At 44.0% G+C, this 26,808-nt stretch overlaps 1 protein-coding gene across 10 annotated transcripts in view; it reads left to right on the plus strand.

Moving 5' to 3' along the window:
* DYNC2I1 (dynein 2 intermediate chain 1) overlaps positions 1 to 26,808 on the plus strand; it is a 92,069-nt gene that overhangs the window by 41,784 nt on the left and 23,477 nt on the right. For 8 of the 10 annotated variants that reach the window (XM_031007308.2, XM_055347575.2, XM_055347574.1 and 5 more), the window contains 8 exons: positions 5,479 to 5,556; positions 6,116 to 6,335; positions 9,720 to 9,822; positions 16,221 to 16,350; positions 18,352 to 18,463; positions 19,601 to 19,689; positions 22,302 to 22,431; positions 26,553 to 26,725. In XM_031007308.2, coding sequence (XP_030863168.2) covers positions 5,479 to 5,556; positions 6,116 to 6,335; positions 9,720 to 9,822; positions 16,221 to 16,350; positions 18,352 to 18,463; positions 19,601 to 19,689; positions 22,302 to 22,431; positions 26,553 to 26,725 — 1,035 coding nt within the window. Of the gene's footprint in view, positions 1 to 5,478; positions 5,557 to 6,115; positions 6,336 to 8,865; positions 9,006 to 9,719; positions 9,823 to 11,070; positions 13,450 to 16,220; positions 16,351 to 18,351; positions 18,464 to 19,600; positions 19,690 to 22,301; positions 22,432 to 26,552; positions 26,726 to 26,808 lie in introns of those variants that run through there. The other 2 variants (XM_055347579.1, XM_031007311.3) reach the window with 2 other exon arrangements.

Here is a 26,808-nt window from a genome sequence, read left to right on the forward strand (position 1 = left end):
CAAGTGGAGGAAATTTCTCTCTATTCCTAGTTTACAAAGAGTTTTATCATTAATGGTTGTTGGATTTTGTCAAATGTTTTTTCTCCGTTTACTGATATGATCTTATGATTTTTCTCTTTTAGCCTGTTGATTTGATGGATTACATTAATTGATCCTTCAATGTTGAGCCAGGCTTGCATACCTGGGATAAATGCCAGTTGGTTGTGGTGTATGATTCTTTTTATTTTTTATCTTTTGTTTTTTTGAGGCAGGGTGTTACTCTGTCGCTCAGACTCGAGTGCAGTGGGGTGATCACGGCTCATTGTAGCCTCAACCTCTCATGCTCAAGCAATCTTACCACCTTAGCCTCCTGAGTAGCTGGGACTACAGGCATGTGCCACCATGCCCAGCTAGTTTATAAATTTTTTGTAGAGACAGGGTCTTAAGATCTCACCTAGGCTGGTCTTGAACTCCTGGGCTCAAGTGATCTTACTGCCTTGGCCTCCCAGAGTGCTGGGATTACAGGTGTGAGCCACTGTGCCTGGCCCTATGTGATTCTTTGTATACATTGTTGGCTTTGATTTGGTACAACTGTGTTGCAGATTTTTGCATCTGTATTCGTGAATGATATTGGTCTGTAGTTTTTTTTTTTTTTTCTTGTAATATCTTTGTCTGGATCATGCTGGCCTCATAGAATGATTTAGGAAGTATTCTTTCTGCCTCTGTGCCCTGGAAGAGAGTGTAAAGAATTGTATAATTTATTTATTTATTTATTTTTGAGACAGAGGATCTCTCTGTCTCCCAGGCTAAAGTGCAGTGGCACGGTCTCAGATCGCTGCAGCCTCCACCTCCCAGGTTCAAGCAATTCTCCTGCCTCAGCCTCCCGAGTAGCTGGGATTACAGGTGCCTGCCGCCACGCCCAGCTAATTTTTGTATTTTTAGTAGAGGTGGAGTTTCAGCATGTTGGCCAGGCTAGTCTGAAACTCTTGACCTCAGGTGATTCACCCATCTCAGATCTTACTGCCTTGGCCTCCCAAAGTGCTGGTATTACAGGTGTGAGCTACTGTGCCCAGGTAAGAATTATATGATTTCTTTATTAAATGTTTGGTAGAATTCACCGGTGCTAGTGCTTTCTAGCACTAGCTGGGCCTTGTGTTTTCTTTTTTAGAAGGTTATTAATTATTGACTTGATGTCTTAATAGGTATAGGCCTATTCAAATTGTCTGTTTCTTCTAGTGTGAGTTTTAGCAACTGTGTCTTTGATGAAATTGGCCCATTTTACTAGGTTATCAAATTTATGGGCATAGAGCTGTTCATGGTATTACTTGATTATCCTTTTAATGTCATGGGATCTGCAGTGATGTCCTCTTTTACCTTTCTGATGCTAGTAATTTGGGTCCGCTTTCTTTTTTTTCCTTAGTTAGCTTGGCCTAGAAGTGTACTGATTTATTGGTATTTTCAAAAAAGCCAGCTTTTGATCTCATTGATTTTTCTCTGTTGATTTCCTAGTTTTAATTTTATTGATTTCTGCACTAATTATTATTATTTCTTTTTTCTGCTTACTTCAGATTTAATTTGCTCTTATTTTTCTAGTTAATCCAAGCTAGAAACTTAGATGATTGATTTTAGATCTTTCTTCTTTTCTAATATATGCATTCAACATTATAAATTGCCCTCTGAGCACTGCTTTTGTTTGCATTCCACAAATTCCGATAAGTTTTCATTTCTATTTAGTTTAAAATGCTTTTACATTTCTCTTGAGATTTGTTTTTTAGCCTCTGTGTTATTTAGAAATATGTTGTTTAATCTTCATATATTGTGGGATTTTCCAGTTATTTTTCTGTTACTGATTTCTAGTGTGATTCCATTGTGACCTGAGAGCAGATGTATAATTTCCATTCTTTTATATTTGTTAAGGTATGTTTTGTGGCCCAGAATATGGGCTATCATGGTGAATCATATGGCAGCTTGATAAGAATGTGTATTCTGCTGTTGTTGGGTGAAGCAGTCTAACGCTGCCCATTATACCCGGTTCACTGATGGTGCCGTGGAGTTCAGCTATATCCTTACTCGTTTTCTGCCTGTTGGATTTGTCCATTTCTGATAGAGGGATGTTGAAGTCTCCAGCTGTAATAGTGGATTCATCTATTTCTTCTTGCACTTCTATTAGTTTTTGACTTAAATAATTTGACACTCACATATTAAGGATTGTTATGTCTTTCATTAAAGACATAAAATTGGCATCTTTATCATTGTGTAATGCCTTTATTCATGTTGATTCTCTTTACTTTGAAGTCCGCTGTGTCAGAAATTAATATAATGACTTTTGCTTTCTTTTGATTAGTGTGAGCATGGTATATTTTTCTTCATTTGGGTTTCCTGAAGACAATAAGTAGATGGATCTTGTTTTTTGATCCTCTCTGACAATCTCTGTCTTGTGATTGGTACATTTAGATCATTGATGTTCAAAGTGATTATTGATATATTGGATTAGTATCTACCATATTTGTTACTATTTTTTATTTGTTGCCCTTGTTATTTGTTCCTGTTTTTGTCTTTCATTCTTTTTTTGCCTTCTGTGGTTTTAATAGAACATCTTATGATTCTATTTTCTCTCCTTTCTTAGCATATCAGTTAAAGGTTGTTTTTTTTTAACTTTTTAAAGTGGTTTAAATACATTTACAACCAATACAAGTCCACTTTTGAATAAGACTGTATCACTCCCATTCCTTGTATCCTTGCTGTCATTCATTTTACTTGTGTATAAGCAGACATAAGCATGTTATCCCTTGGTATTGGCACAGGATTGGTTCCTGGACCCCCTGTGGATACTAAAATCTGCAAACGCTCAAGTTCCTTAAATAAAATGGCATAGGATTTGCATATAACCTATGCATGTTCTCCCATGTATTTTAAGTCATCTCTAGATTGCTTATAAAACCTAATACAATGTAAATGTTATGTAAATAGTTGTTATGCTGTATTTTAAAATTTGTATTATTTTTTATTTTTATTTTTCCAAATATTTTTGGTCTGTGGTTGGTTGAATCCATGGATGTGGAACCCACAGATAAGGAGGGCTAACTATGCATATGTGTACACAAACACACATACACACACACGGATAAATACCTAAGCATACGTAATGGAATACATTTTTGCTACTATTATTCTGAACAAACTGTCATCTGTTAGATCAATTAAGGAAAAGAAAAGGAAGAGTTATTTCCCTTTACTTATTTCTTCTTCCATCTTTTCTTTTTTTTATATAGACCCAAGTTTCTGACCTATATTATTTTCCTTCTGATACGGTTTGGCTGTGTCCCCACCCAAATCTCAACTTGAGTTTATCTCCCAGAATTCCCACATGTTGTGGGAGGGACCCAGGGGGAGGTAATTGAATCATGGGGCCTGGTCTTTCCCATGCTATTCTCGTGATAGTGAATACATCTCATGAGATCTGATGGGTTTATCAGGGGTTTCTGCTTTTGCCTCTTCCTCATTTTCTCTTCCTGCCACCACGTTCAAGAAGTGCCTTTTGCCTCCTGCCATGATTCTGAGGCCTCCCCAGCCATGTGGAACTGTAAGTCCAATGAAACCTCTTTTTCTTCCCAGTCTCGGTTATGTCTTTATCAGCAGTGTGAAAACAGACTAATACACCTTCTTTCTGAAGAACTTCTTTTTATGTTGCTTGCAAGACAGGTCTACTGGCAACAAATTCCCTCAATTTTGTTTGAAAGTCTTTATTTCTCCTTCACTTCGGAAGGATAATTTTATAGAGTATATGTGTAATTTTGGGCTGCTGAATATTTTTCTCTCAGTACTTTAAACATTTCTCTATGCTGTCTTCTTGCTTGCATGGTATCTGAGAAACTGAATGTAATTCTTTTTTTTTTCTTTTCGAGACAGAGTTTCGCTATCATTGCCCAGGCTGGAGTGCAATGGTGCGATCTCAGCTCACTGCAACCTCTGCCTCCCAGGTTCAAGTGATTCTCCTGCTTCAGCCTCCCAAGTAGCTGGGGTTACAGGCAAGTGCCACCACGCCCAGCTAATTTTTATGTTTTTAGTAGAGATGGGGTTTCACCATGTTAGTCAGGCTGGTCTTGAACTCCTGACCTCAGATGATCCACCTGCCTCGGCCTCCCAAAGTGCTGGGATTATAGGTGTGAGCCACCGTGCCCAGCCTGTAATTCTTATCTGTGTTCCTCAGTAGATAAAGTGTTTTTTCCCCCATCTGGCTTCTTTTAGGATTTTGTCCTTATCTGTGATTTTCTGTAGTTTGAATATAAGATGCCTAGGTGTAGATGTTTTGATATTGATCTTGGTGTTCTGTGAGCTTCCTGGATGTGTGGTTTGGTGTCTGACATCAGTTTGGAGAAATTCTCAGTCATTATTGTATCAAGTATTCTGTTCCTTTCTCTCTTCTTCTGCCATCCCCATTACACATGTGAATACCTTTTGCAGTTGTCCCACAGTTCTTGGATATTTTGTTCTGTTTTTTTTTTTTTTTTCCTTCCCGCTTTTTGTTCTCTTTGCTTTTCAGTTTTGGGGGTTTCTATTGAGGTATCATCAAGCACAGAGACTTTTTTCTTCAGCTCTGTCCAGTTTACTAATGAGCCCATCAAAGTTGTTCTTCACTTCTGTTTCTGTTGTTTTGTTGTTTTTGACCTCGAACTTTCCTTTCTGGTTCTTTCTTAGACTTTCCATCTCTCTGCTTGCCTGCTATCAACTTTGTCTATTAGAGCTCTTAGGATGTCCTCATAGTTGTTTTAAGTTCCTGTTCTGATAATTCCAACATCCCTGCCATGTCTGGAACTGGTGCTTGCTTTGTCTCTTCAAACTGTATTTTCTGCTTTCTAGTATGCCTTGTAATATCTTCTTGATTGTGCAGTGGTGCGATCTTGGCTCACTGCAACCTCTGCCTCCCAGGCTCAAGCAGTCCTCTCACCTCAGCCTCTGGAGTAGCTGGGAACACAGGTGCACACCACCATGCCCAGCTAATTTTTTGTATTTTTGGTAGAGATGCGGTTTCGCCATGTTGCCCATGCTGGTCTCCAGCTCCTGAGTTCAAGTAGTCTGCCTGCCTTGACCTCCCAAAGTGCTGGGATTAAAGGTGTGAGCCACAGTACCTGGCCCGTTTATCTGTCTTTAATGGTGTAGATAAGCTGAGCACCATTCAGCGGGGAATATATTCATGGATAAGAAATGGATTGCTGCACATTTGAAGTTTATTTGTAAAACACTTAAAAAATTTTTAGCCTCCAGAATTATAGAGGTTTCCCAAAAAGGATGTTTACTGTTTTCTCTTTTTGGTCCTACCTGTAAGTTAGCAAGGGTATTTCTTAAAGGAATTTAACATTATGTTAGTTTTACAAATACCTAGAGTTTAAAATTAGCAACATCAAAGGAATGTCAGAAAACATATGTTTTCCCAACCTATTTGCAGTATTCAAGTTTATGGTTGAATTTTTTGGTTTTGTGTTTGATTTTTATCTCTAGGAAATTGAAAAGGAAGAAACTGATTTAGAAAATGCTGGAGCTGATGCATATACAGCCAGTTGTGAAGATGATTTTGAAGTATGTATAAAAGTTAAAACTTTCCTTAGCTTAAAAATCATTTATTCTTAAAAATCAGCTTATATATAGTAATTTGATGTCCTTTTTATTCTTTTTATTAATCCTAATACTCAATATCTGGCTAGGTTGATTTAGGTCAAGCTGTTACCTGTAAAATGCTTGCTATACTTCTACCAATACTTACCAATATGATGTAATTAAATGATTTTATAATTTAACTCATATTTAAGTGCAGTGCATAAAAAGATGTGTACATAGGTATCTATAAAAATACATACACTTTCACATTCTCAGCACAAATGTTTGCACGTGATGATAGTTGATAGGTCTTCTGTATATGGTTCTGTATTGTGTGATTTATTTTTAGAGAAATAAAGGTAGCAGTTTATATAAATTTACCTTCAAAAACATTAAAATCAGGGAACTATAAATATCTTTCTTAGATGTAATAAGGACATTGTCTGTTTTAAGTTATAAAGTGTCATGTTTTGTTCCGTATGAGGGATAATGGAAAGTCAGTTTGTCTTAAAGGGTTCCAAAAGATTATTATTGTTTGCAGGACTATGAAGATGACTTTGAGGTTTGTGATGGCGACGATGATGAAAGCAGTAATGAACCTGAGTCAAGAGAAAAACTGGAAGAACTTCCTCTAGCTCAAAAAAAGGAAATACAAGAAATTCAAAGAGCTATTAATGCAGAAAATGAAAGGATTGGCGAGTTATCTTTGAAACTGTTTCAGAAGCGAGGTAGAACAGAATTTGAAAAGGAGCCCAGGACAGGTAAACAAATCAATGCAACTGATGGTGTCCGTGCTCTTAGGGCTCTGTGTACTGAGCCCTCACAGATGCTGTCACCCACAGGCCTACTCTAATAAGGTGGGCGGAGCACTAACATCTTCCACATGCTGGTGGTGCCATGCCCTTGCAGCTACCACATAGGAGGCCCCTGAAGACTTGAGCACGAGCCCATCCAGAATTCTCTTACACAGAGAAGTTGCACGTCACTTTCTGCTCAGCACGCAGGCCTTAGGTTAGCTGAGGGTGCCGTGGCCCCACTCAGTGAGCACTGCTGCTCCTGTTCTCCAGAGGGAGCTGAGGATGCTGTGGCCCTCCTCAGTGGGAAGCCTGGCTCATGTTTTCTTTGCAGCCAGCGTTTTATCCGTCTGTGAGCACGTGCTCTTATTTTTCCTGATGATGTGCTCGTTGAGTTTCCACAGAGGAATCATCATGGTTTTCCCTGGAGGCGTGGCAGTGTCCACTGGTGAGTGCCTTCATGAGGCACGTGGGGACTGAGGGGTCGAGGTGCCTGTCAAGTCTTGGGACACAGCTGGACTGAGCCTGACACGAAGCATGCTCTTGATCCATTCTTTTTTTCCTACAAGGACCTTTTTAAATTAAATTTAGAAATGTATTTTTTCTCCAAATTCTTGGCATCAGGATATAATGTTACTTGTGAGAGTAGGAATTAATGTTTCAAATTGCTTTAAAGGAAAACTGTGACATTCTGATAAAACATGGGCACTGAGGATAAAATAGGATAATATTAAAATACTATTTGATGACGTACTACTTTAAATTATCTAGTAAAATATTCAGTAATTGATGCAGTTAATTATAGTTAGTAATTAATATGATGCACTAATACAAATGAAGGTTTTGCAGAATGATTCTTTGTCTCACATTTTGTGCCTGCTACAGAGGTGGCAGAACTCAGCTGGGCAGTGCTGATAGAGCGTTCTTTAAACTTATAGCTAAAGGGCATCTGTCCCGGTAGAGGTAAGGATCTGCCCCTTCTTCGGCCCTATCGCCTGGCTGAGGCTCAGGGACTGTTTCCCACAGTTCCCCGTGGGGTAGCGCTGCACACAGGGAGGGTCTTTGTGTCACCAGCACACAGGATTTCCTGACAGCATTAAAGCTCGTCTGCTCTGGAGTTGCTGAGACGCGAGCAGGATTTTATTCTTAACGTTACTGGTTTTCTTAGCAGATCTTTGAATAACCTTTTTTTGTTACTCATTTTCAACATTTATGCTTAGTGTTATATCTTTATTAGCCTGATTTACAAGATTAGAATTTACAGCTCTCAATATGAGATTATTTTTGGCATATTTCTTATTTGAAGGAGTTATTCACTGTCATACACATTGCTCCAGGTAAAGCTGGAGCTGCTTTCTTGGCCCGGTTTAATGTTGAGCTGGCACAGGTGGACGGTCATAAAGACTAGCACAGTGTTGACATCACGGTCTGTGCTGAAGCAGGAATCACGGAGCCGTGCTGACTCCGGGGTTTCAGATAACTGACTAGCTGTGTGATCTTGGGCAGTTACTTAACCTCTCTGTGCCTCATTTTCCTTAACTGTGAAATGAGTGTCAGACTTTCTTTAGGGTTGTTGTGAAGATCAATTAAGCAAGCTAAACATGGAAGGTGCTTAAAGGAGTGCCAGGCACATTCTGAGTGCTAAGCACCGGTTTGTTTTCTGTGTCCTCCTTGGCTGTACTCTGCCACACCCTGTGGTGCTTGGACTACTTGGTTATAAACTGCACACCTTATCCTTTTTTAGGGCAGTAAGAAACCGTTTGGTAAATAACTTTTTCCTGTGCACTAAAGTTACACCATGGCATTTGAAAGCCTTTGTACACTTCCAAAAGGTAAATGGTCCACTTGGTCAGTGAAGGAGTCTTTGCTGAGCGCCAATGACTTGCACAGAGGTGTGCGCTCTGCTCCAGGGATGTCTTTATTTAAGTCTTAATTCTGTAACTTTAAATGTTTTCTCATTTTTAAAAACAGTCACATCTTATAATATCTGTGTGGTGCTTTCTAATTGCTCATAAACGTGGCCTCCTGTGGTCTGGTCCTTATCACAGTCCTGTACGGCAGATGTCCAGCAATAAGGGAACTGAGATGCAGAGATGAGGTAACCTCCCATGGTCATGAAGCAAGTAGCAGACAGTGCTGGGACTTGAGTTCAGGCCCCTGACCCAGACAGGCATCCTCCAGAGCCACACCCTCTGCATTGCTGGCCTTAAAGCTTTGTTGTGAAGATCAGATGAGATAATGTGTGGGAAAGGGCTCTGAGTTTCATAAAACCGTAAGACGGGAGGGCAAGTGCAAACCGATATCCAAAAGGAATGAAAAGACGATAAGATGCAGTAGAAATAAATATACAAACAAATAAATACGCAGGTAAGTATGTACAGGAAGCCACCGAAATCCTTCGGGGGAAGAGGTGGATTGAGGAATGACTTGTGTCCATTACAAAGGATTGGGGATGGAGTTGTTTGTTCTTGTCTTTCTTTTTCTTTCTTTCTTTTTTTTTTTTTTTTTTTTTGAGACAGAGTCTCACTATGTCTCCCGTGCTGGAGTACAGTGGCATGATCTCGGCTCACTGCAACCTCCATTTCCTGGATTCAAGCGATTCTTCTGCTTCAGCCTCCCGAGTAGCTGGGACTACAGGTGCCCGTCACCATGCCTGGCTAATTTTTGTATTTTTAGTAGAGACGGGGTTTTGCCATGTTGGCCAGGCTGGTCTGGAGCTCCAGCCCTCAAGTGATCCGCCTGCCTCGGCCTCCCAGAGGGCTGGGATTACAGGCATGAGCCATCGTATCTGGCCAAGTTGTTGATTCTTATATAATATGAACCTTTTCCATCAGCCTGACAATTTGATAATCTAATCACATCTTCAGAAATTTTAGAAATTGTTCTGAGGAAGCTCATGCCTTCATTCTCTTTTGTTTCGTGCCCTTTGACATATTAAGTAATTGATTCAATATTAATTTGCACTTGTTTCTGCTTTTTAGCAATTTTGTATGTCCTTGTTCCACTTCCCTTACTAAAAGATAATCTTTGTTTTTTTTTGCAGAATGGGCGGGATGGGGGCTTAGAACTGCATCTTTTGTGCATTCTTAAGTATTTCTAAAACTCTTTAATAGTGTGAGTGGCACATACAATAGATGATCAGTAAATTTTGCTTTGTTGCCTGAAAGTTTTAGATGAAGTAAGCAAGAGAGGTCTCTCAAATGCTTATGGAAGATGTTTGTCATTAGTTGAAGGGTTTATTGACTAGGCATATATTGTTATATATGTCTATAATTGTTTTACTCCAGATATTTTTTTGCTTGGAAGACATATTTCAGTGTTGCAAAAATAGTGTTTTTCTCCCTCATACAGATACAAACAGTTCCCCTTCCAGAGCCTCCGTTTGTGGAATTTTTGTGGATTTTGCCTCAGCTTCACACCGTCAAAAGAGTCGGACTCAGGCCCTTAAGCAAAAGTAGGTGTATTGGGAAAGCAGCCAAAGGTGTTCAGGGTTTTAGCTTACTTTTCTTTCACATACTTTTTAAAAATCGAGTTTTAAATTGCATTTTTACTACTGTTTTTTGGGGTATATGACTTAATTTGTACTACACTTCTGTGTTGACATCTTATGTTAGTAGAGCAGGTGTGTGAGCCGCTACGTACCATGTGCTGATGTTGGATGTTTGTTCTTAGATTTGTGGCGGACAGTTGGAGCTACCCTGGGAGTAAATCGAGAAATTTGTAAAATTTAGAAATCTATAAAAGATATATTTTCAAGTCAAGGGTCTATTATACTAAGCCCAAATATGACTGAGGAGTAAATGAAAAAAATAAATATTTTTATTTATTTATTTTTTTGAGACAGAGTTTCACTCTTGTTGCCCAGGCTGGAGTGCAATGGCACGATCTTGGCTCACTGCAACCTCTGCCTCCTGGGTTCAAGTGATTCTTCTGCCTCAGTCTCTTGAGTAGCTGGGATTACAGGTGGCCGCCACCACGCCTGGCTAATTTTGTATTTTTAGTAGAGACAGGGTTTCTCCATGTTAGTCAGGCTGGTCTCGAACTCCCGACCTCAGGTGATCCACCTGCCTTGGCCTCCCAAAGTGCTGGGATTACAGGCATGAGCCACCATGCCTGGCCAAAAAATAAAGATTTTTAAAAGTGGATTTAAAATCTCTTATCACCTAGCTCAGTACATGGCCTTCCTTAGTCAGTACTCAATAAATATTTCCTAAATGAAAAAATCAATCATTAATAATAAAAGTGGTTGGGCGTGGTGGTGTATGCCTATAATCCCAGCACTTTGAGCACAGGAGTTCAAGAGCCTGAGCAAGGGAAGTTCAAGGGCCTGAGCAGCATAGTGAGACACACCTGTGGTCCCAGCTCCTGGGGAGTGCTTAGGTGGGAGATGGCTTGAGCCTGAGAGGTCGAGGCTGCACTGAGCCGTGACTGCACCATTGCACTCCAGCCTTGAGGCTGCACTGAGCCATGGCTGCACCACTGCACTCCAGCCTGGGTGGCAGAGCGAGACCCTGTCTCAAAAAAGAAAAAAAAAATACTAATAAAGGTGACAGTTTTCACAGCAGTTTTGCTGCCCTTATATTTTGGTTCTCCTGTGGAGGTAGCAAAACTAGTTTCTGGCCCCATGGCCTTTTTTTTTTTTTTTTTTTTTTAAACCTGATTCAAGTTCTCAGAAAACTACATATGGTTTAATGCAATTTTTATAAACTCAGAAATAAAGCTACATAGTATGTTGTTTAGACTCATATAAATATGAGATAAAATTATATTTTGAAAAACAAGAAAATGATAACCACAAAATTCAGTCTAGTGATTGTTGTGGGCAGTGGGGGATCTTGGAATGTGTCAGGGAGGAGCCACTAAGGAGATGGGGGTCATTGGTTGCCTTCCCTCCCTTTCCCTTTCCCTTTCCCTTTCCCTTTCCCTTTCCCTTCCCTTTTCTTTCTTTTACGTCTTCTGCTTTTGAGACAGGATCTCACTCTGGCAGCCAGGCTGGAATGCAGTGGCATGATCTTGGTTTGCTGCAGCCCTAACCTTCTGGGCTCAGGTGACCCTCCACCTCAGCCTCCTGAGTAGCTGGGATTGCAGGTGTGCACCACCCACCCAGCTAATTTTTGTTTTTTTTTTTATGTAGAGGCAGGGTCTTGCCATGTTGCCCAGGCTGGTCTTGAACTTCTGGGCTCAAGCAATCCACCCACCTCAGCCTCCCAAAGTATTGGGATTACAGGTGTGAGCCACCGTGTCCGGCTGGTAATCTAGTAATTGGTAGTTTTCTAGTTAGGTCCTAGGATGTTAACTAGATTGATATATAATGTACAAGTAGATTATATGGATTATTTTGGATCAAAAATTATATTAAATATTTTAAAAGAAAAATTTAAGAAATGAAAGGCTGAAACATAAAGGGATTGATGATAAACAAAAGTAAAAAAGTTTTTGAGAAAAATGTAGGAGTCCACACTTTATACGAGTGTGGGTGAGTTCTGGCATTTGTGTGTTGTAAGGAAATACAGAGAAGAAAAGTAGTATAGAGGCACTTTTACTACTAGATATACATTTAGTAAATCAACTTGAAATTTGAGGGAAAATAGATACCTGCTTCACAGTATACCCAAGATAAATTCCAAATGGATTTAAAAAAAAATGAAAAAGAGAGCATAGATAGTGTAAATGGTTATTTCAGTGATAAGAAAGGACTTTCTAAGAATAAAAATTAAAAAACAAAAATTACTGGAATGTACCTCAAAAATTAAATTTCTGCAAGGTACAATTGTCCATAAATTTGACAAAATTTAAAGGTAATTGACCAATTGGGAAAATATATTTGTAAAATATATGATAGAGACTTATTATCCCTAATGATAAAATGTTTTTATAATTTAATAAGCAAAGTTAAATAACCCTAGTTAAAAATGGGCACAGATCATACAAGACTTGAGATCCAGTCAGGAAAACAAAAACTAATTTGGGTATTAAACAGAAGGATGTGACACAGGGAGTGAATTCCTTAGGTGTTGGAAGAGCTGAGCTTCAGCAGGGTCCAGGAGCAGCTCAGAGATTCGCGGCAGCAGGAGCCACCCCTTCCCCTGAGCCGGAGAGGCTGGGCGGTCGGGAGCTGGAGCCATGGCCGGCCTGCTGGGGCCACAGGAAATACCTGTCAGTGGCTCAAGGTAGAGAGGTAGAAAAGTAATGTGTTTGCTTGTTTTCTCTTACATTATTCCCCAGTCTCTCACCAGATGGCCCCAGGGTGGTAAAGGACACAGAATTCACAACAGAAAAAAATTAGGCTGTCAGTAAATGTATGAAAATACGTCCTGTCAGAGAAATATATATTGAAACAATGGGATGAATTTTTCTTTTATGGAATAGGCAAGGTATTAAAAAATGATAATACTTAGGCCAGGCATAGTGGCTCATGCCTGTAATCCCAGCACTTTGGAAGGCTGAGGCAGGTGGATCACCTGAGGTCAGGAGTTCGAGACCAGCCTGGCCAACATGGTGAAACCCCGTCTCTACCAAAAATACAAAAATTAGCCAGGCGTGGTGGCACATGCCTGTAATCCCAGCCACTTGGGAGGCTGAGGCAGGAGAATTGCTTGAACCTGGGAGGTGGAGGTTGCAGCGAGCTGAGATCGCACCACTGCACTACAGCCTGGGCGACAGAGCAAGACTCTGTCTCAAAAAAAAAAAAAAAAAAAGATAATACTTCAGTACTGATGAGAATGTAGAGAAAAAGCTTGCTTGAAACAAATTGGTACAGCGTCTGCATAGGCAACATTCTATCAGGTATGAAATATAGGTATCAAAATGATGGATACTCTGAGGATATAATGTCATGAAAAACGCTCCAGTGATACGAGAAAAGCATCTTACAAAAGAATATGTACAGAGTCCTACTTTCTTGATGAAATGGCTTGTATCAGAGAAATCCTCCAGCTAAAACAAGGGTAAAAGTTGGATTTAAAACAACAAAAACACTCCAGCTGATTGAATATACCGGAGCAACCAAGGCCGCTGGGCCCTGAAGAGCCGAGGTCCTGGAAAGAAGGGAAACATGGAGGCGATCCCTGTTTCCATTCAGGTTTGCATCTTGATTTCTCAAGACAGTAGAGTGAAACAGAAAGATCTGATGGCCTAGGGCATTTGACGTTCGCACAGGGTCGAGGGGATGAAAATGGAAGTTGAGAGCCTTCCGGTGGGAGAATTTCTGATAAAACATCCTAGGTTTTGGTCGAGCCTCCTGCAGGCCTGTGCTCTAGGAAGCAGGGCAGACCTGGAGGAGTGTGAGGAGAAGGATCGGGGGAGGAGGAGGAGCAGAGAGCAGACCCGGTGGCCGAGGCACCTGGATGTTGGGCGGGTCGTTCACTCGGTCATTCACTGTGCATTCATTGAGCACCGGCTGTGTGGCGATAACAGTAAAGAAACAAAAATCTCTGCCCTTGCGAGTTTATATCCCAGTGAGGAGTAACAAACAGATATCTTAAGGATTTGACCCTGGGCACACTAATGTTAGGGTGAAACTTAGGAAAGGAAAACCCAGCACAGGCGATGGAAAAGGAACTGTTTGTGAAGCAAGAGGAAGCCACGTGGGTGCGGCGTTTTGGGGCCTGTGGGCGGAGGGCGATCGGCCGTGTCAGGCCTGTGGGTGCAGGGCCATTGGCTGTGTCAGGCCTGTGGGCGGAGCACGATTGGCTGTGTCAGGCATGTGGGCTGAGGGCGATTGGAGGGCGATCAGCTGTGTCAGACCTGTGGGAGCGCGATTGGCTGTGTCAGGCCTGTGGGCTGAGGGCGATTGGAGGGCGATCAGCTGTGTCAGACCTGTGGGAGCGCGATTGGCTGTGTCAGGCCTGTGGGCCAAGGGCAATTGGCTATGTCAGGCCTGTGGGCCGAGTGCGATTGGCTGTGTCAGGCCTGTGGGTGGAGGGCCATTGGCTGTGTCAGGCTTGTGGGTGGAGCACGATTGGCTGTGTCAGGCCTGTGAGCTGAGGGTGATTGGAGGGCGATCAGCTGTGTCAGGCTTGTGGGCTGAGGGCACTTGGCTGTGTCAGGCCTGTGGGCTGAGGCGGCTTGGCTGTGTCAGGCCTGTGGGCAGAGGGCTATTAGAGGGCAATTGGCTGTGTCAGGCCGGTGGGTGGAGGGTGATTGGCTGTGTCGGGCCTGTGGGCCGAGCACGATTGGCTGTGTCAGGCCTGTGGGCCAAGCACGATTGGTTGTGTCAGGCCTGTGGGCGGAGAGCCATTGGCTGTGTCAGGCCTGTGGGCGGAGGGCCGTTCACTGTGTCAGGCCTGTGTGCCGAGCACGATTGGCTGTGTCAGGCCTGTAGGCGGAGGGCCATTGGCTGTGTCAGGCCTGTGGGCTGAGGGCGATTGGAAGGCAATTGGCTGTGTCAGGCCTGTGGGAGCGCGGCTGGCTGTGTCAGGCCTGTGGGCCGAAGGCGATTGGCTGTGTCAGGCCTGTGGGCCGAGGGCGATTGGCTGTGTCAGGCCTGTGGGCCGAGCGCGATTGGCTGTGTCAGGCCTGTGGGCAGAGGGCCATTGGCTGTGTCAGGCCTGTGGGCGGAGGGCCATTCACTGTGTCAGGCCTGTGGGCCGAGCATGATTGGCTGTGTCAGGCCTGTAGGCAGAGGGCCATTGGCTGTGTCAGGCCTGTGGGCTGAGGGCGATTGGAAGGCAATTGGCTGTGTCAGGCCTGTGGGAGCGCGATTGGCTGTGTCAGGCCTGTGGGCCGAAGGCGATTGGCTGTGTCAGGCCTGTGGGCCGAGGGCGATTGGCTGTGTGAGGCCTCTGGGCCGAGCGCGATGGGCTGTGTCATGCCTGTGGGTGGAGGGCCATTGGCTGTGTCAGGCCTGTGGGCGGAGGGCGATTGACTGTGTCAGGCCTGTGGGTGGAAGGCTATGGGCTGTGTCAGGCCTGTGGGCCCAGGGCAATTGGAGGGCAATTGGCTGTGTCAGGCCCGTGGGCCTATCACGATTTGCTGTGTCAGACCTGTGGGCGGAGGACGATTAGAGGGCAGTTGGCTGTGTCAGACCTGTGGGTGGAGGGCCATTGGCTGTGTCAGGCCTGTGTGCGCAGGGCGGTTGGCTGTGTCAGCCTGTGGGCTGACGGCGATTGGCCGTGTCAGGCCTGTGGGCCAAGGGTGATTGGCTGTGTCAGGCCTGTGGGCGGAGGGCGATTGGCTGTGTCAGGCCTGTGAGCGAGGAGCATTGGCTGTGTCAGGCCTGTGAGAGGAGCGCGATTGGCTGTGTCAGGCTTGTGGGCCAAGGGCGATTGGCTGTTTCAGGCCTGTGGGAGAAGCGCGAATGGCTGTTTCAGGCCTGTGGGCCGAGGGCGATTGGCTGTGTCAGGCCTGTAGGCGGAGGGCGATTGGAGCGTGAAAGGCAGGTCAAGTGCTGGGGGAAGCACAGAGGTTGGCTGTGGCCTGGAAAAGAGCGTGGCCCAAAACACTGGCTGCGTGGTCCGACCATGGTGCAGGTGATTGCATAGTCAGTATGTCAGCTCCTGAAGTCAAATGAATTAGTCCTTAGGAACATCCCAGACATATATGTTGTGTGACTTGATTTTGTGTTAGCTCAGGCATACGCATTAGAACGGTCACACATCAGGTTCGTGACACACACACGAGGCAGTCGGGGAGCAGAATCACCAAATGCCAAGGTCACACACCAGGTTCCCACGACTGTCTACTACTCAGTTATTTTTAACAGCTGTTAAATATCTCAGACTCACCCCAGCCTGAAGCTAGGTTTCTGACAATAACATGCATTTAACTCTTAAGTTTACTTCTGTTCTCCCTACACTTCCCCACGTATATTATTCAAGTTAATTTTTGTCTTGTTTCCAATTTATTTCAAAGGATGCGAAGTACAAAACTGCTTCGGCTCATTGACTTAGATTTTTCATTTACTTTCTCTCTCTTGGATCTACCACCAGTAAATGAATATGACATGTATATCAGAAACTTTGGGAAAAAAAATACCAAGCAGGTAAGTATGAGATGTGTTAACTAAGTGATAAAATGCAAGTAAAGTCTAGTAGGATAACTTTGTGTCTTCCTGAATAATGTTCTGCAATATTAGAACTTGGGGATGGTCTGTGAAGGATACAAGCTTAGGGAAAATGGGGACCCATCTTCACATGGGGCCCATTCACCCGAGAGGCCGGGCACAGGCAAAGCCGGAGGCACTCCAGAGCCTTCAGGAGCTCTGGTGGGTGATCTGCTCGGAATGGGGACAGAATGGCTGCTGTCCTGACCTTGGAGTGAAGCTTTATGCTGTGCAAATGTTTTGTTTGTTTATTTAGAGACAGTCTCACTCTGTCACCCAGGCCGGAGTGCAGTGGAGTGATCTTGGCTCACTGCAAACTCCACTTCCTGGGTTCAAGTGATTCTCGTGCCTCAGCCTCCCAAGTAGTTGGGATTACAGGTGTGAACCATCATGCCCAGGTAATTTTTATATTTTTAGTAGAGACGGGGTTTCACCATGTTGGCCAGGCTGGTCTCGAATCCTGGCCTCAAGTGATCTGCCTGTCTCGGCCTCCCAAAGTTCTGGAATTACAGGTATGAGCCACTGTGCCCAATCTATATTTTTATTTTTATTTTTATTTGTATAAATTGAGGTGGTACAAGTGCAGTTTTGTTACATGGATCTGTTGCATAGTGGCGAAGGCAAACATTTTATTTAAAGTCCAACAAAATGTCAGGTTTAGATTTGTTTCTTGTGTTCCAGGTGAGTGTATAGCAGTCCTACTTGTCAGTTTAAAATTCTTATAATTGAAGAATTTCAATGTACGCAATACTTCTCAAGGTTTTTATAATCTGGACTCACTTAAATAAATTAAATTTTAAAAAATTTTATTAGCGACAAGGTACTAATTTATTTATTAGAGACACCCCCAGGCTGGAGTGTAGTGGATGTTCACAGCCATGATCATAAGACACTGCAGCCTCAGCTTTCCCCATAGCTGGGACCGCAGGCCTGCACCACCATGCCTGGCTTTGGACTCTCTCTAATTCGGATTATACCTGTTTGATTCTGGGACTCCGTCTCTCATGGGTCCCTCAAGGTGCGCTGGTATATGGCGTTCCTGCTCCCTGTCTGCCTTACCTGCCTGTCTGTTCCTCAGTGTCCAAGGCCTGTTTTCTGGGTGAACCCTTCCTAGTGACTTACACTGAATTCTTTCTCCTATTCCAGAGTTCCTACAATTTACTATTTCATGCAATTTTGTACTTCCCTGTAGTATTTCCAATGATTAATTATGTGATGGTCTCACTTCACAACAAGGTTCTAAAGATTTTGAAGTCAGACGTCATATCTAACATTTTTCTTACATTCCTGTTACTGGTACCACCAATCTTAACATTGTCTAGTTGGTATACTCAATAAAATCCTTTTAAAAGGAGGAAGGTCACGGGATGAAGCTGAAGAAGCTGATGGCTTTTACAATTTTTAAATTTTTAAATTTTTTTTAAGAGACAGGGTCTTGCTCTGCCACCCAGGCTGGATGGAGTGCAGTAGCAAGATCATATCTCACTGTAGCCTTGAACTCCTCGGACACTGACAATATTAATCCTGGTTTTGCAGCGGATTCACTCTGACCTTAAGGAGATTATTTATCTTTGGTGGTTTTCCTCATCATAAAGCTATTAGTAACAAAACTGATTTCATTGAAGCATGTACCTTTTGAGATATATATGTAGTTTTGCAAAAGCAGCATGTCCTAAGAAAATAGGATGTGGGCAGGTGAGGTGGCAGTATTTGCAGACTAAAGGGCAATCGTTTGGTGAGACTTTTTGAACACACTTTTGAAAATTAGACCTGTATATATCTGTATCGAATGTTTAAGCACAGGTTGTCTTTGCATGATTGTTCTTTGTGCTTTGATACTTACTTTTGACACAGTGACTCTCATTATTAACTTATTTCAGTAATGACAGATTGCTCCGAAATTGAAACCAATGTTAATTTTGGCATATTTTTGTTTTTAAGGCATATGTTCAGTGTAACGAAGATAATGTTGAAAGAGACATTCAAACGGAGGAAATAGAGACCAGGGAAGTGTGGACCCAGCACCCAGGAGAAAGTACTGTTGTATCTGGAGGTAACATCTTGCTCTTGAGTGTTGACCGTTGACTCTTTTACATTCTTTTTTGTTTTATTTTTACTTATTCCCTTTCTGGTTCACGCTCATTTTGTCTTTCTCTTCTGTATGGTTGTTAGCATGTGACAATAGCAGTACCCAATTTTCTTTTAAAGAAACACTAACCAGCAGCCACAGAGCTGCTGAACTACAAGGGGGAGGAAACCTGCTCTCGAGGCCCAGTCTGCGCCATTGCCAGGATTTATGACAGATTTTATTCCTGTGTAGAGGGAGAGATTCCACATTCCAAACAACCACTGTGTCGCTGGACCTTTGAAGCACACTGTGTTTTTAACTTAGGGGAAGCCTATTCTCAAGAATATAGAATTTTTATGTTTTAAGTGCAGTTTGCAAAAATGTTCCATCAATTTATATCGAAAGTCCCTAGAATATATGGTTTCTGCTAAGTACTCTGGAGCGATTTACATGTTGAATACTTTACTGGTTTTTCTCAAGGAATTGCCTCTGTATGGCAGGGATGTATATTACTCCCTTTTCTCAGGTAAGCCTCACCTTAAGAAAGTAACATACCTAAACTTAAGACTTACATGATAATTAAATTGATTCCTTTGAAAATTTTTTTTTTTTTTTTGAGATGGAGTCTTGCTCTGTCACCCAGGCTGGAGTGCAGTGGCATGATCTCAGCTCACTGTAACCTCCGCCTCTCGGGTTCAAGTGATTCTCCTGCCTCAGCCTCCCGAGTAGCTGGGACTACAGGCGTCTGCTATCATGCCTGGCTAATTTTTGTATTTTTTAGTAGAGATGGGGTTTCGCCATGTTGGCCAGGCTGGTCTTGAACTCCTGACCTCAGATGATCCACCTGCCTCGGCCACCCAAAGTGCTGGGATTACAGGCGTGAGCCACCATGCCTGGCCTGAATGTTTTTCTAAATGCATTTACAGACTTCTGTAAAACAATATGCAGTTGTTTTTGGGAGTTAACGGTAGTAAATCTAGAGAGTATAGCTTGAAGTTTTCTGTCTTTTCCTTCTAGGACTCTTAATGTTGATTTGTTAGGCCTGTTTGAACTCTTAAGATGTGTAATGTGTGATTATTTTAGAGTCAACTTCGTTGATTTTATATAACCTGTTTTTTTTAGGCAGTGAACAAAGAGATACCTCTGATGCTGTAGTTATGCCAAAGATTGATACTCCAAGGTTATGTAGCTTTCTGCGGGCGGCTTGTCAGGTATACTCAACCTATATATGTTGTGTTCTCTGTGTAAGTGCTTAAAGTTTCATTCTACATAGAAACATAGGAGCTTTTAAGATCTTAAAGTCTTTGTAGCTTGGATAAATCAGAATCAGTTATTCATTTTCAAGTATTATTTTCTTAAAAATTATCAGTGGTACATTCATTAAGCCCCTGTGGGCAGAATGACACTGGGTAAATGTATATCACTGAAGTACTATGTGTGTATTTGGATTGTGAATTTTATTATTAATTTCTTACATTTTAAAACAACTATAGACTAAATAGCAGACACGAAGTTGGCAAGGCAAGCATAAAACTAGGGTATTTGAAAATATTAAACTTCTGATTTTACAAGCTGATTTATAAACTGAAAAATTTTAAAAATCCATACAAAGAGACATGGAACAGTCCTGTGAAGCTACAGGTACTTTAGTGGTTATCACCTCATGGCCGTGGGTCTCGTCTCACCCCCCTGCCCACTCCACCACCCACCCCATCAGTTATTTTGAAACAAATCCCAATCATCTAACTTTGCCTCCAAATAGAGTTCAGTATGAATCTCAAAAAGCAGAGAATGTCTAAAAGAGTAATTAGTAATAACTTATAATGCAGTCAGATATGAAGTTGGCATTCACATTTCCCCAGCTGTCTCATCACTTTCTTATATGTAAGCTCAGCACTTGCGTCTACTGCAGCACTGAGTGGAACGTTGTGAAACCTCAACACGCTAGTTGAGATTAAGGATGACTGTGAAACATCGACATGCTGGTTGACATTAAGGATGATTGTGAAACCTCGACATGCTGGTTGAGATTAAGGATGATTGTGAAACCTCGACACGCTGGTTGAGATTAAGGATGATTGTGAAACCTTGACACGCTGGTTGAGATTAAGGATGATTGTGAAATGTCAACACACTGGTTGACAGTAAGGATGATTGTGAATCCTCGACACGCTGGTTGACATTAAGGATGACTGTGAAACATCGACACACTGGTTGACATTAAGGATGACTGTGAAACATCGACACGCTGGTTGACATTAAGGATGACTGTGAAACATCGACACGCTGGTTGACATTAAGGATGACTGTGAAACATCGACACGCTGGTTGACATTAAGGATGACTGTGAAACATCGACACGCTGGTTGACATTAAGGATGACTGTGAAACATCGACACGCTGGTTGACATTAAGGATGACTGTGAAACATCGACACGCTGGTTGACATTAAGGATGACTGAAACATCGACACGCTGGTTGACATTAAGGATGACTGTGAAACATCGACATGCTGGTTGACATTAAGGATGATTGTGAAACCTCAACATGCTGGTTGAGATTAAGGATGATTGTGAAACCTCGACACGCTGGTTGAGATTAAGGATGATTGTGAAACCTTGACACGCTGGTTGAGATTAAGGATGATTGTGAAACCTTGACACGCTGGTTGACATTAAGGATGATTGTGAAACATCGACACATTGGTTGAGATTAAGGATGATTGTGAGACATCGACATGCTGGTTGAGATTAAGGATGATTGTGAGACGTCACTAAACGCCCCCTGCCCTCCACACTCCACCCTCCGCCTCTCACTAAACACTCCTTTTCTTGCTCGTTCCCATCCTGTCATTTCTCACTTCAAATCTCCTGCCTTCCACACTCTCTTCCTGTCAGTTCTCATTAACATTTTCTTCCTTCTTCACACCCGTCCTGTCAGTCCTCACTACACATTCCCTTTCTCACACGAATCCTATCAATTCTCACTCAACATTTCTTGCCTCTCACTCTCCCGTTCTGTCAGTTCACATGAAACATTCTCTGCCTTCCTCACTCCCATATGGTCGGCTTTCACTGTCTGTTTCTGCCTTCCTCACTCTCACACAGTCAGCTCTCACTCAACATTTCCTGCCTCCCGCCCTCCCATATTCTGTCACTTCTCACTCAATATTCCCGGCCGTCCTGACCCTGAGTGTTCCCGGGTCATGTCAGTTCCCACTGAACACTTCCTGGCCTGAGTTCTCACTACGCAGCCCCCTCTTCCTCACACAAATCCTGTTGCTTCTCATTCAACACTCTCTGCCTTCCTCACTTTCCTTGTGTTAGTTCTCAGGAACATTTCCGGTTCTTTTTCCATCAATCCTGTTTTGTCTCCCAATCTTCTCTTTCTGCCCCGTCAAATCCTAAGGATGACCCTCCTGGAACAATGACATTGTTTTTCCACTCACTGTGGCTTTTTACCAAAACCCAGTGAGAGAGACTCGGTGGGTTCATGACCGTTCTTTACACTGCTTTGTTCATTTATGAATGCTGGATACCCAGCCCCCTTTCTCCCACTGTGATTTTTAGCAGTGTATGTGGTGTGAAAAACAACATTCAGGGCAAATGATGATTCTCCTGTGGAGTTTATTTTAGTTAATCTTACTGTATTAGTTTTCAGTATTGAGCAGAAAGGACCGTATCGTTTTTCTTGTAGTTATGATAGCGTCATGGATCTAAGCAGTTATTTGCAGATATGAATAAGATGAAAAGGTAATTTTTTTTTTGGAAAAGATAATCCATTGTGAAGTTTTTATTAAAGACTACTCACTTATGTCTGACAGGTGATGGCCGTTTTGCTGGAAGAGGATCGCTTGGCAGCTGAACCCAGCTGGAATCTTAGGGCTCAAGACAGGGCCCTGTATTTTAGTGACAGCTCATCTCAGCTGAACACCAGTCTGCCATTCCTTCAAAGTAAGAGGCTGTTCTCAAATATGGTTTTAAATCCAGTGACTAAACATTCATGTTGAAATAATACTCTGTAGTATTATATTTTATTTTAATGTGATGGGGTTTAATTTACATAAAACTGAGAAAGACTGAGTTTCTGCAGAATTCAAAAGTGAGTGGTTTTTCCCTCTTAAGTGTGTATGTTAAATTTGTGATTAAGGATTTTAGTAAGATGAATAGAAGAGGGATCCACAGTAATTTAAACAAGTGAGATTGTTTAAATGAATGGGAACCGAGATTTTCTATGTGTTTGAAATCCTATTTTCTTTTCTCTTCCAGCTATTCAGTTTCTTTTCTTTTCTTGAGATAGAGTAGTAGAAATAGTTGGACGAGCATGAGAGAGTGTTCAGATCAAAGTTGTGTTAATCGTTTAGATATAGTTACAAGTAAGACACTTAACATTTAGTGTAGATAGACTTAGATTTTTAGGTCGATCCGTGGTTATGGAACATAAAACGGGAAGCAAAGCCCAGGATCTCAAACAGAAAGTGCAGTTGCGTGTAACTGTTTAATCAGTTCAGACAAACTGCATTTGCAAGACCAAACTGAAATTTCTGTAGCTAGTAACCTCTTTGTCTCTGAGAAAGTGGCTGTCGGGTACCGGAGGGCAGCCATGGTCCCGGTTTTTGTGGAGAACCGGCAGAGGTGGTCCGTGTGGCCGTCTGCTTGGTAGCAGGTGAGGGTGTGCTGCAGGGTAAACGTGCTTCAGGGCACGTGTGAGACCAGAGCAGTTGGTGCCACTGTTCTAGGCATTTCTTCCGTCCTGCCTGCTCTATTTAGAGATTTCAGTTTATTTACATTTCTCTGTCTTTTAACGTTAACAAAAATGGCATTGTTAATTTAACAAGTTTTCACATTCTTTGAGAGGGTTTTGTCTTTTCCTGTTAGAAAAATAATAAATCTCTGTACCTGTATCATTCAACACATTGGCATCCACACTCCCACACCCAGCAGACACCAAGAAGGGAACCGAGTGTGCGCCGCCCCCAGGGAGCCGACACTGAGCAGTGACAGCAGATGCATGAGAGCGGCAGCGGTGCCATGGCCTCTGTCGGAGAACACGTGAAGTGTGTGTACTGCAGCACGCGGCCTGCCTGCTTCGGAACATGTGAAGTGTGTGTGTGTACCACAGCGTGTGGCCTCCGTCGGGGAACACATGAAGTATGTGTGCATACTGCAGCACACGGCCTCCGTCGGGGAACACGTGAAGTGCATGTGTGTACCACAGCGTGTGGCCTCCATCGGGGAACACGTGAAGTGTGTGTGTGTACCACAGCTTGTGGCCTCCGTCGGGGAACACGTGAAGTGTGTGTGTGTACCACAGCGTGTGGCCTCCGTCGGGGAACACGTGAAGTGCATGTGTGTACTGCAGCGCTGGGCCTCCGTCGGGGAACACGTGAAGTGTGTATGTGTACCACAGCGTGTGGCCTCCGTCGGGGAACACGTGAAGTGTGTGTGGGTACTGCAGCACGCGGCCTCCGTCGGGGAACACGTGAAGTGTGTGTGTACTGCAGCGCTGGGCCTCCATCAGGGAACACGTGAAGTGTGTGTGTGTACCACAGCGTGTGGCCTCCATCGGGGAACACGTGAAGTGTGTGTGTGTACTGCAGCACATGGCCTCCGTTGGGGAACTCGTGAAGTGTATGTGTGTACTTCAGTGCGCGGCCTCCGTCGGGGAACACGTGAAGTGTGTGTGTGTACTGCAGCGTGTGGCCTCCGTCGGGGAACACGTGAAGTGTGTGTGGGTACCACAGCGTGTGGCCTCCATTGGGGAACACGTGAAGTGTGTGTGTGTACCACAGCGTGTGGCCTCCATCGGGGAACACGTGAAGTGTGTGTGTGTACCACAGCGTGTGGCCTCTGTCGGGGAACACGTGAAGTGTGTGTGTGTACTGCAGCACATGGCCTCCGTCGGGGAACACGTGAAGTGTATGTGTACCACAGCGTGTGGCCTCCATCAGGGAACACGTGAAGTGTGTGTGTGTACTGCAGCGCATGGCCTCCGTCGGGGAACACGTGAAGTGCCTGTGTGTACTGCAGTGTGTTGCCTCCGTTGGGGAACTCGTGAAGTGTATGTGTGTACTTCAGTGCGCGGCCTCCGTCGGGGAACACGTGAAGTGCCTGTGTGTACTGCAGTGTGTGGCCTCTGTTGGGGAGCTCGTGAAGTGTATGTGTGTACTTCAGTGCGCGGCCTCCGTCGGGGAACACGTGAAGTGCCTGTGTGTACTTCAGTGCGTGGCCTCCGTCGGGGAACACGTGAAGTGCCTGTGTGTACTGAAGTGTGTGGCCTCCGTTGGGGAACTCGTGAGGTGTATGTGTGTACTTCAGTGCGTGGCCTCCGCACTGAAGTGTGTGTGTGTTGCACTTCCCACATGTTCAAGGAGTGGAGGGTCTTGTTTGCTTAGTTTTGTGTTCTGGTAAAATGAATATTGAGATAGCAGAAGGAATATGAGACTGCAAGAGAGGCATGAGACGGAGTGTGTGGGTTGTCTCACCCTGCGGATCCAGAATTTGACTCACATTAGATTCTGATCTGTGATCAGATGTAGAGATACTTCAGCCTTCCTAGGGTCCACCCAGTACCCTCATCACTATTAAAACACGCGGCAGAATGACACAGCCAGCGGGTCGTCCTCATCACTATTAAAACACGCGGCAGAATGACGCAGCCAGCCGGTCGTTCATCTGACAAATGTTCTGTAGTGGGTGCTGTGCCCTGGGCACTGTCGGGGAGCTGCAGTTCAGCAGTGAGTAGGACGACAGCAACTCTGCCCTCCTGAACTTGTGTTTCGCTGGGTCCAGTAGGCTCTGCACTGGCTAAACAGGTCAACATACTGTCTATCAGAGAGGGGTAAGTTCTAAGGAGAAAAATAAAGACAGTTCTGATAGAGGAGGCCTCACTGTGAGTGAAAACTGGGCGGAGATGAGAGATGGGCCACATGGAGACAGGAGCTTCTGGAGGAGGCGCTGCATGCACACAGGCCTGAGGGGTGGGCACACCTGTGTTTTGGGGAGAAGCAAGGAGACCACGGTGGCCAGTGGGAGGTGAGGTTGGGGCAGCGATGGGTCAGGCCTTGGTTGCCATATCATAGTTCCGCTGTAACAGGAGGTACACGTTCCTAAAAATCGCTACACCGTGGAAGACTGCCAATAAAAACCACAGGGCTTAGGAGAAAACGGGGTCAGGTCACAGCACTCGAGAACCTCATCCCACTAAAAACAACTATTAAATACGGCAGCTGGAAGAAGACCTGACGCTTGCTGGTGGAAGTGGCCCCAGAAGGCTGCAGCTATGAGCGATTGTGACGAGGTGGAAGGAGGGTTCCCTGGAATCGGAGGGGACGTTGTGACCCAAGCATGGATGGTGTGGGTTGCAGGATGTGAACTGAGGGGCTGATAGGGGTTTGTGGTGTGTGTGTGGCTGGGGTTGGCCGGGTACTGCTTTCCATATTGACTTGGCGCCTGCCAGCGGTGTGGTCCAGTTCTTTGACTGAAGTTGTCGCCAGTCATGGACTTCCTATCCTTCTGTTTCACGAGCTCCATCTCCATCTTCTGCTGATGTGTGAGAGCTGCTGGCACGGCCAGCAGTGGCAATAGTAACGCCTTGGAGTGCAGTCCCTCGCCATGTGGAGCAGTGTCTGGAATGGCGCTCAGCCGCTCGCAGCCTTTGAGGAGAGCAGTGTGCCCCGTGGTGTTCCAGTGCTGAAGCCCCTGCAGCTGGTGTATTAGCAATGTTCTGAAGCAGAGGGGCAGCCAGGCTCACTGCATTACCTCCCAGCTCTGTGATCCCGACTCCCGGCTTCTGGTGGGCAGCTGGTTTCTGTGGGAGTCACTTGTGGAGCCACGGGTGTCTGGGGCTGCATGCTGCCACATTTTAGCCAGACTGTGAGGTCAGCTTGGACAGAGTGTTGGGGCATAGGCTGTGGCCATTCATCAAAACCTACGTTTCGTGTATGTTGGTTTCGAAAGGACCATGTTTGTTTCTTCATGAAGCTGAATTTTTTTTTGAGTATTCAGAAGTGTGTTAAATTTAACTTGGATTCTGGCAGGTCACTAAAATGTGAACATATTTTTCTTCTCCCTAGATCGAAAAGTATCCTCCTTGCACGCCTCCCGAGTTCAGAGGCAGATGGTGGTCTCCGTTCACGACTTACCCGAGAAGAGCTTTGTGCCCCTGCTGGACAGAAAATACGTCCTCTGTGTGTGGGATATTTGGCAACCTTCAGGGCCACAGAAGGTTCTGATATGTGAGTCCCAGGTACAGCTCAGGATGAGAGTCGCGCGTTTGATGGGAGGATGGGCAGTGGACAGAGCGTGAAGGTGCAGGTGGGGAGAGGCACG

The sequence above is a fragment of the Gorilla gorilla genome, chromosome 6 (genome assembly GCF_029281585.2).
Source record: "Gorilla gorilla gorilla isolate KB3781 chromosome 6, NHGRI_mGorGor1-v2.1_pri, whole genome shotgun sequence".
Classification (NCBI taxonomy): Eukaryota; Metazoa; Chordata; class Mammalia; order Primates; family Hominidae; genus Gorilla; species Gorilla gorilla.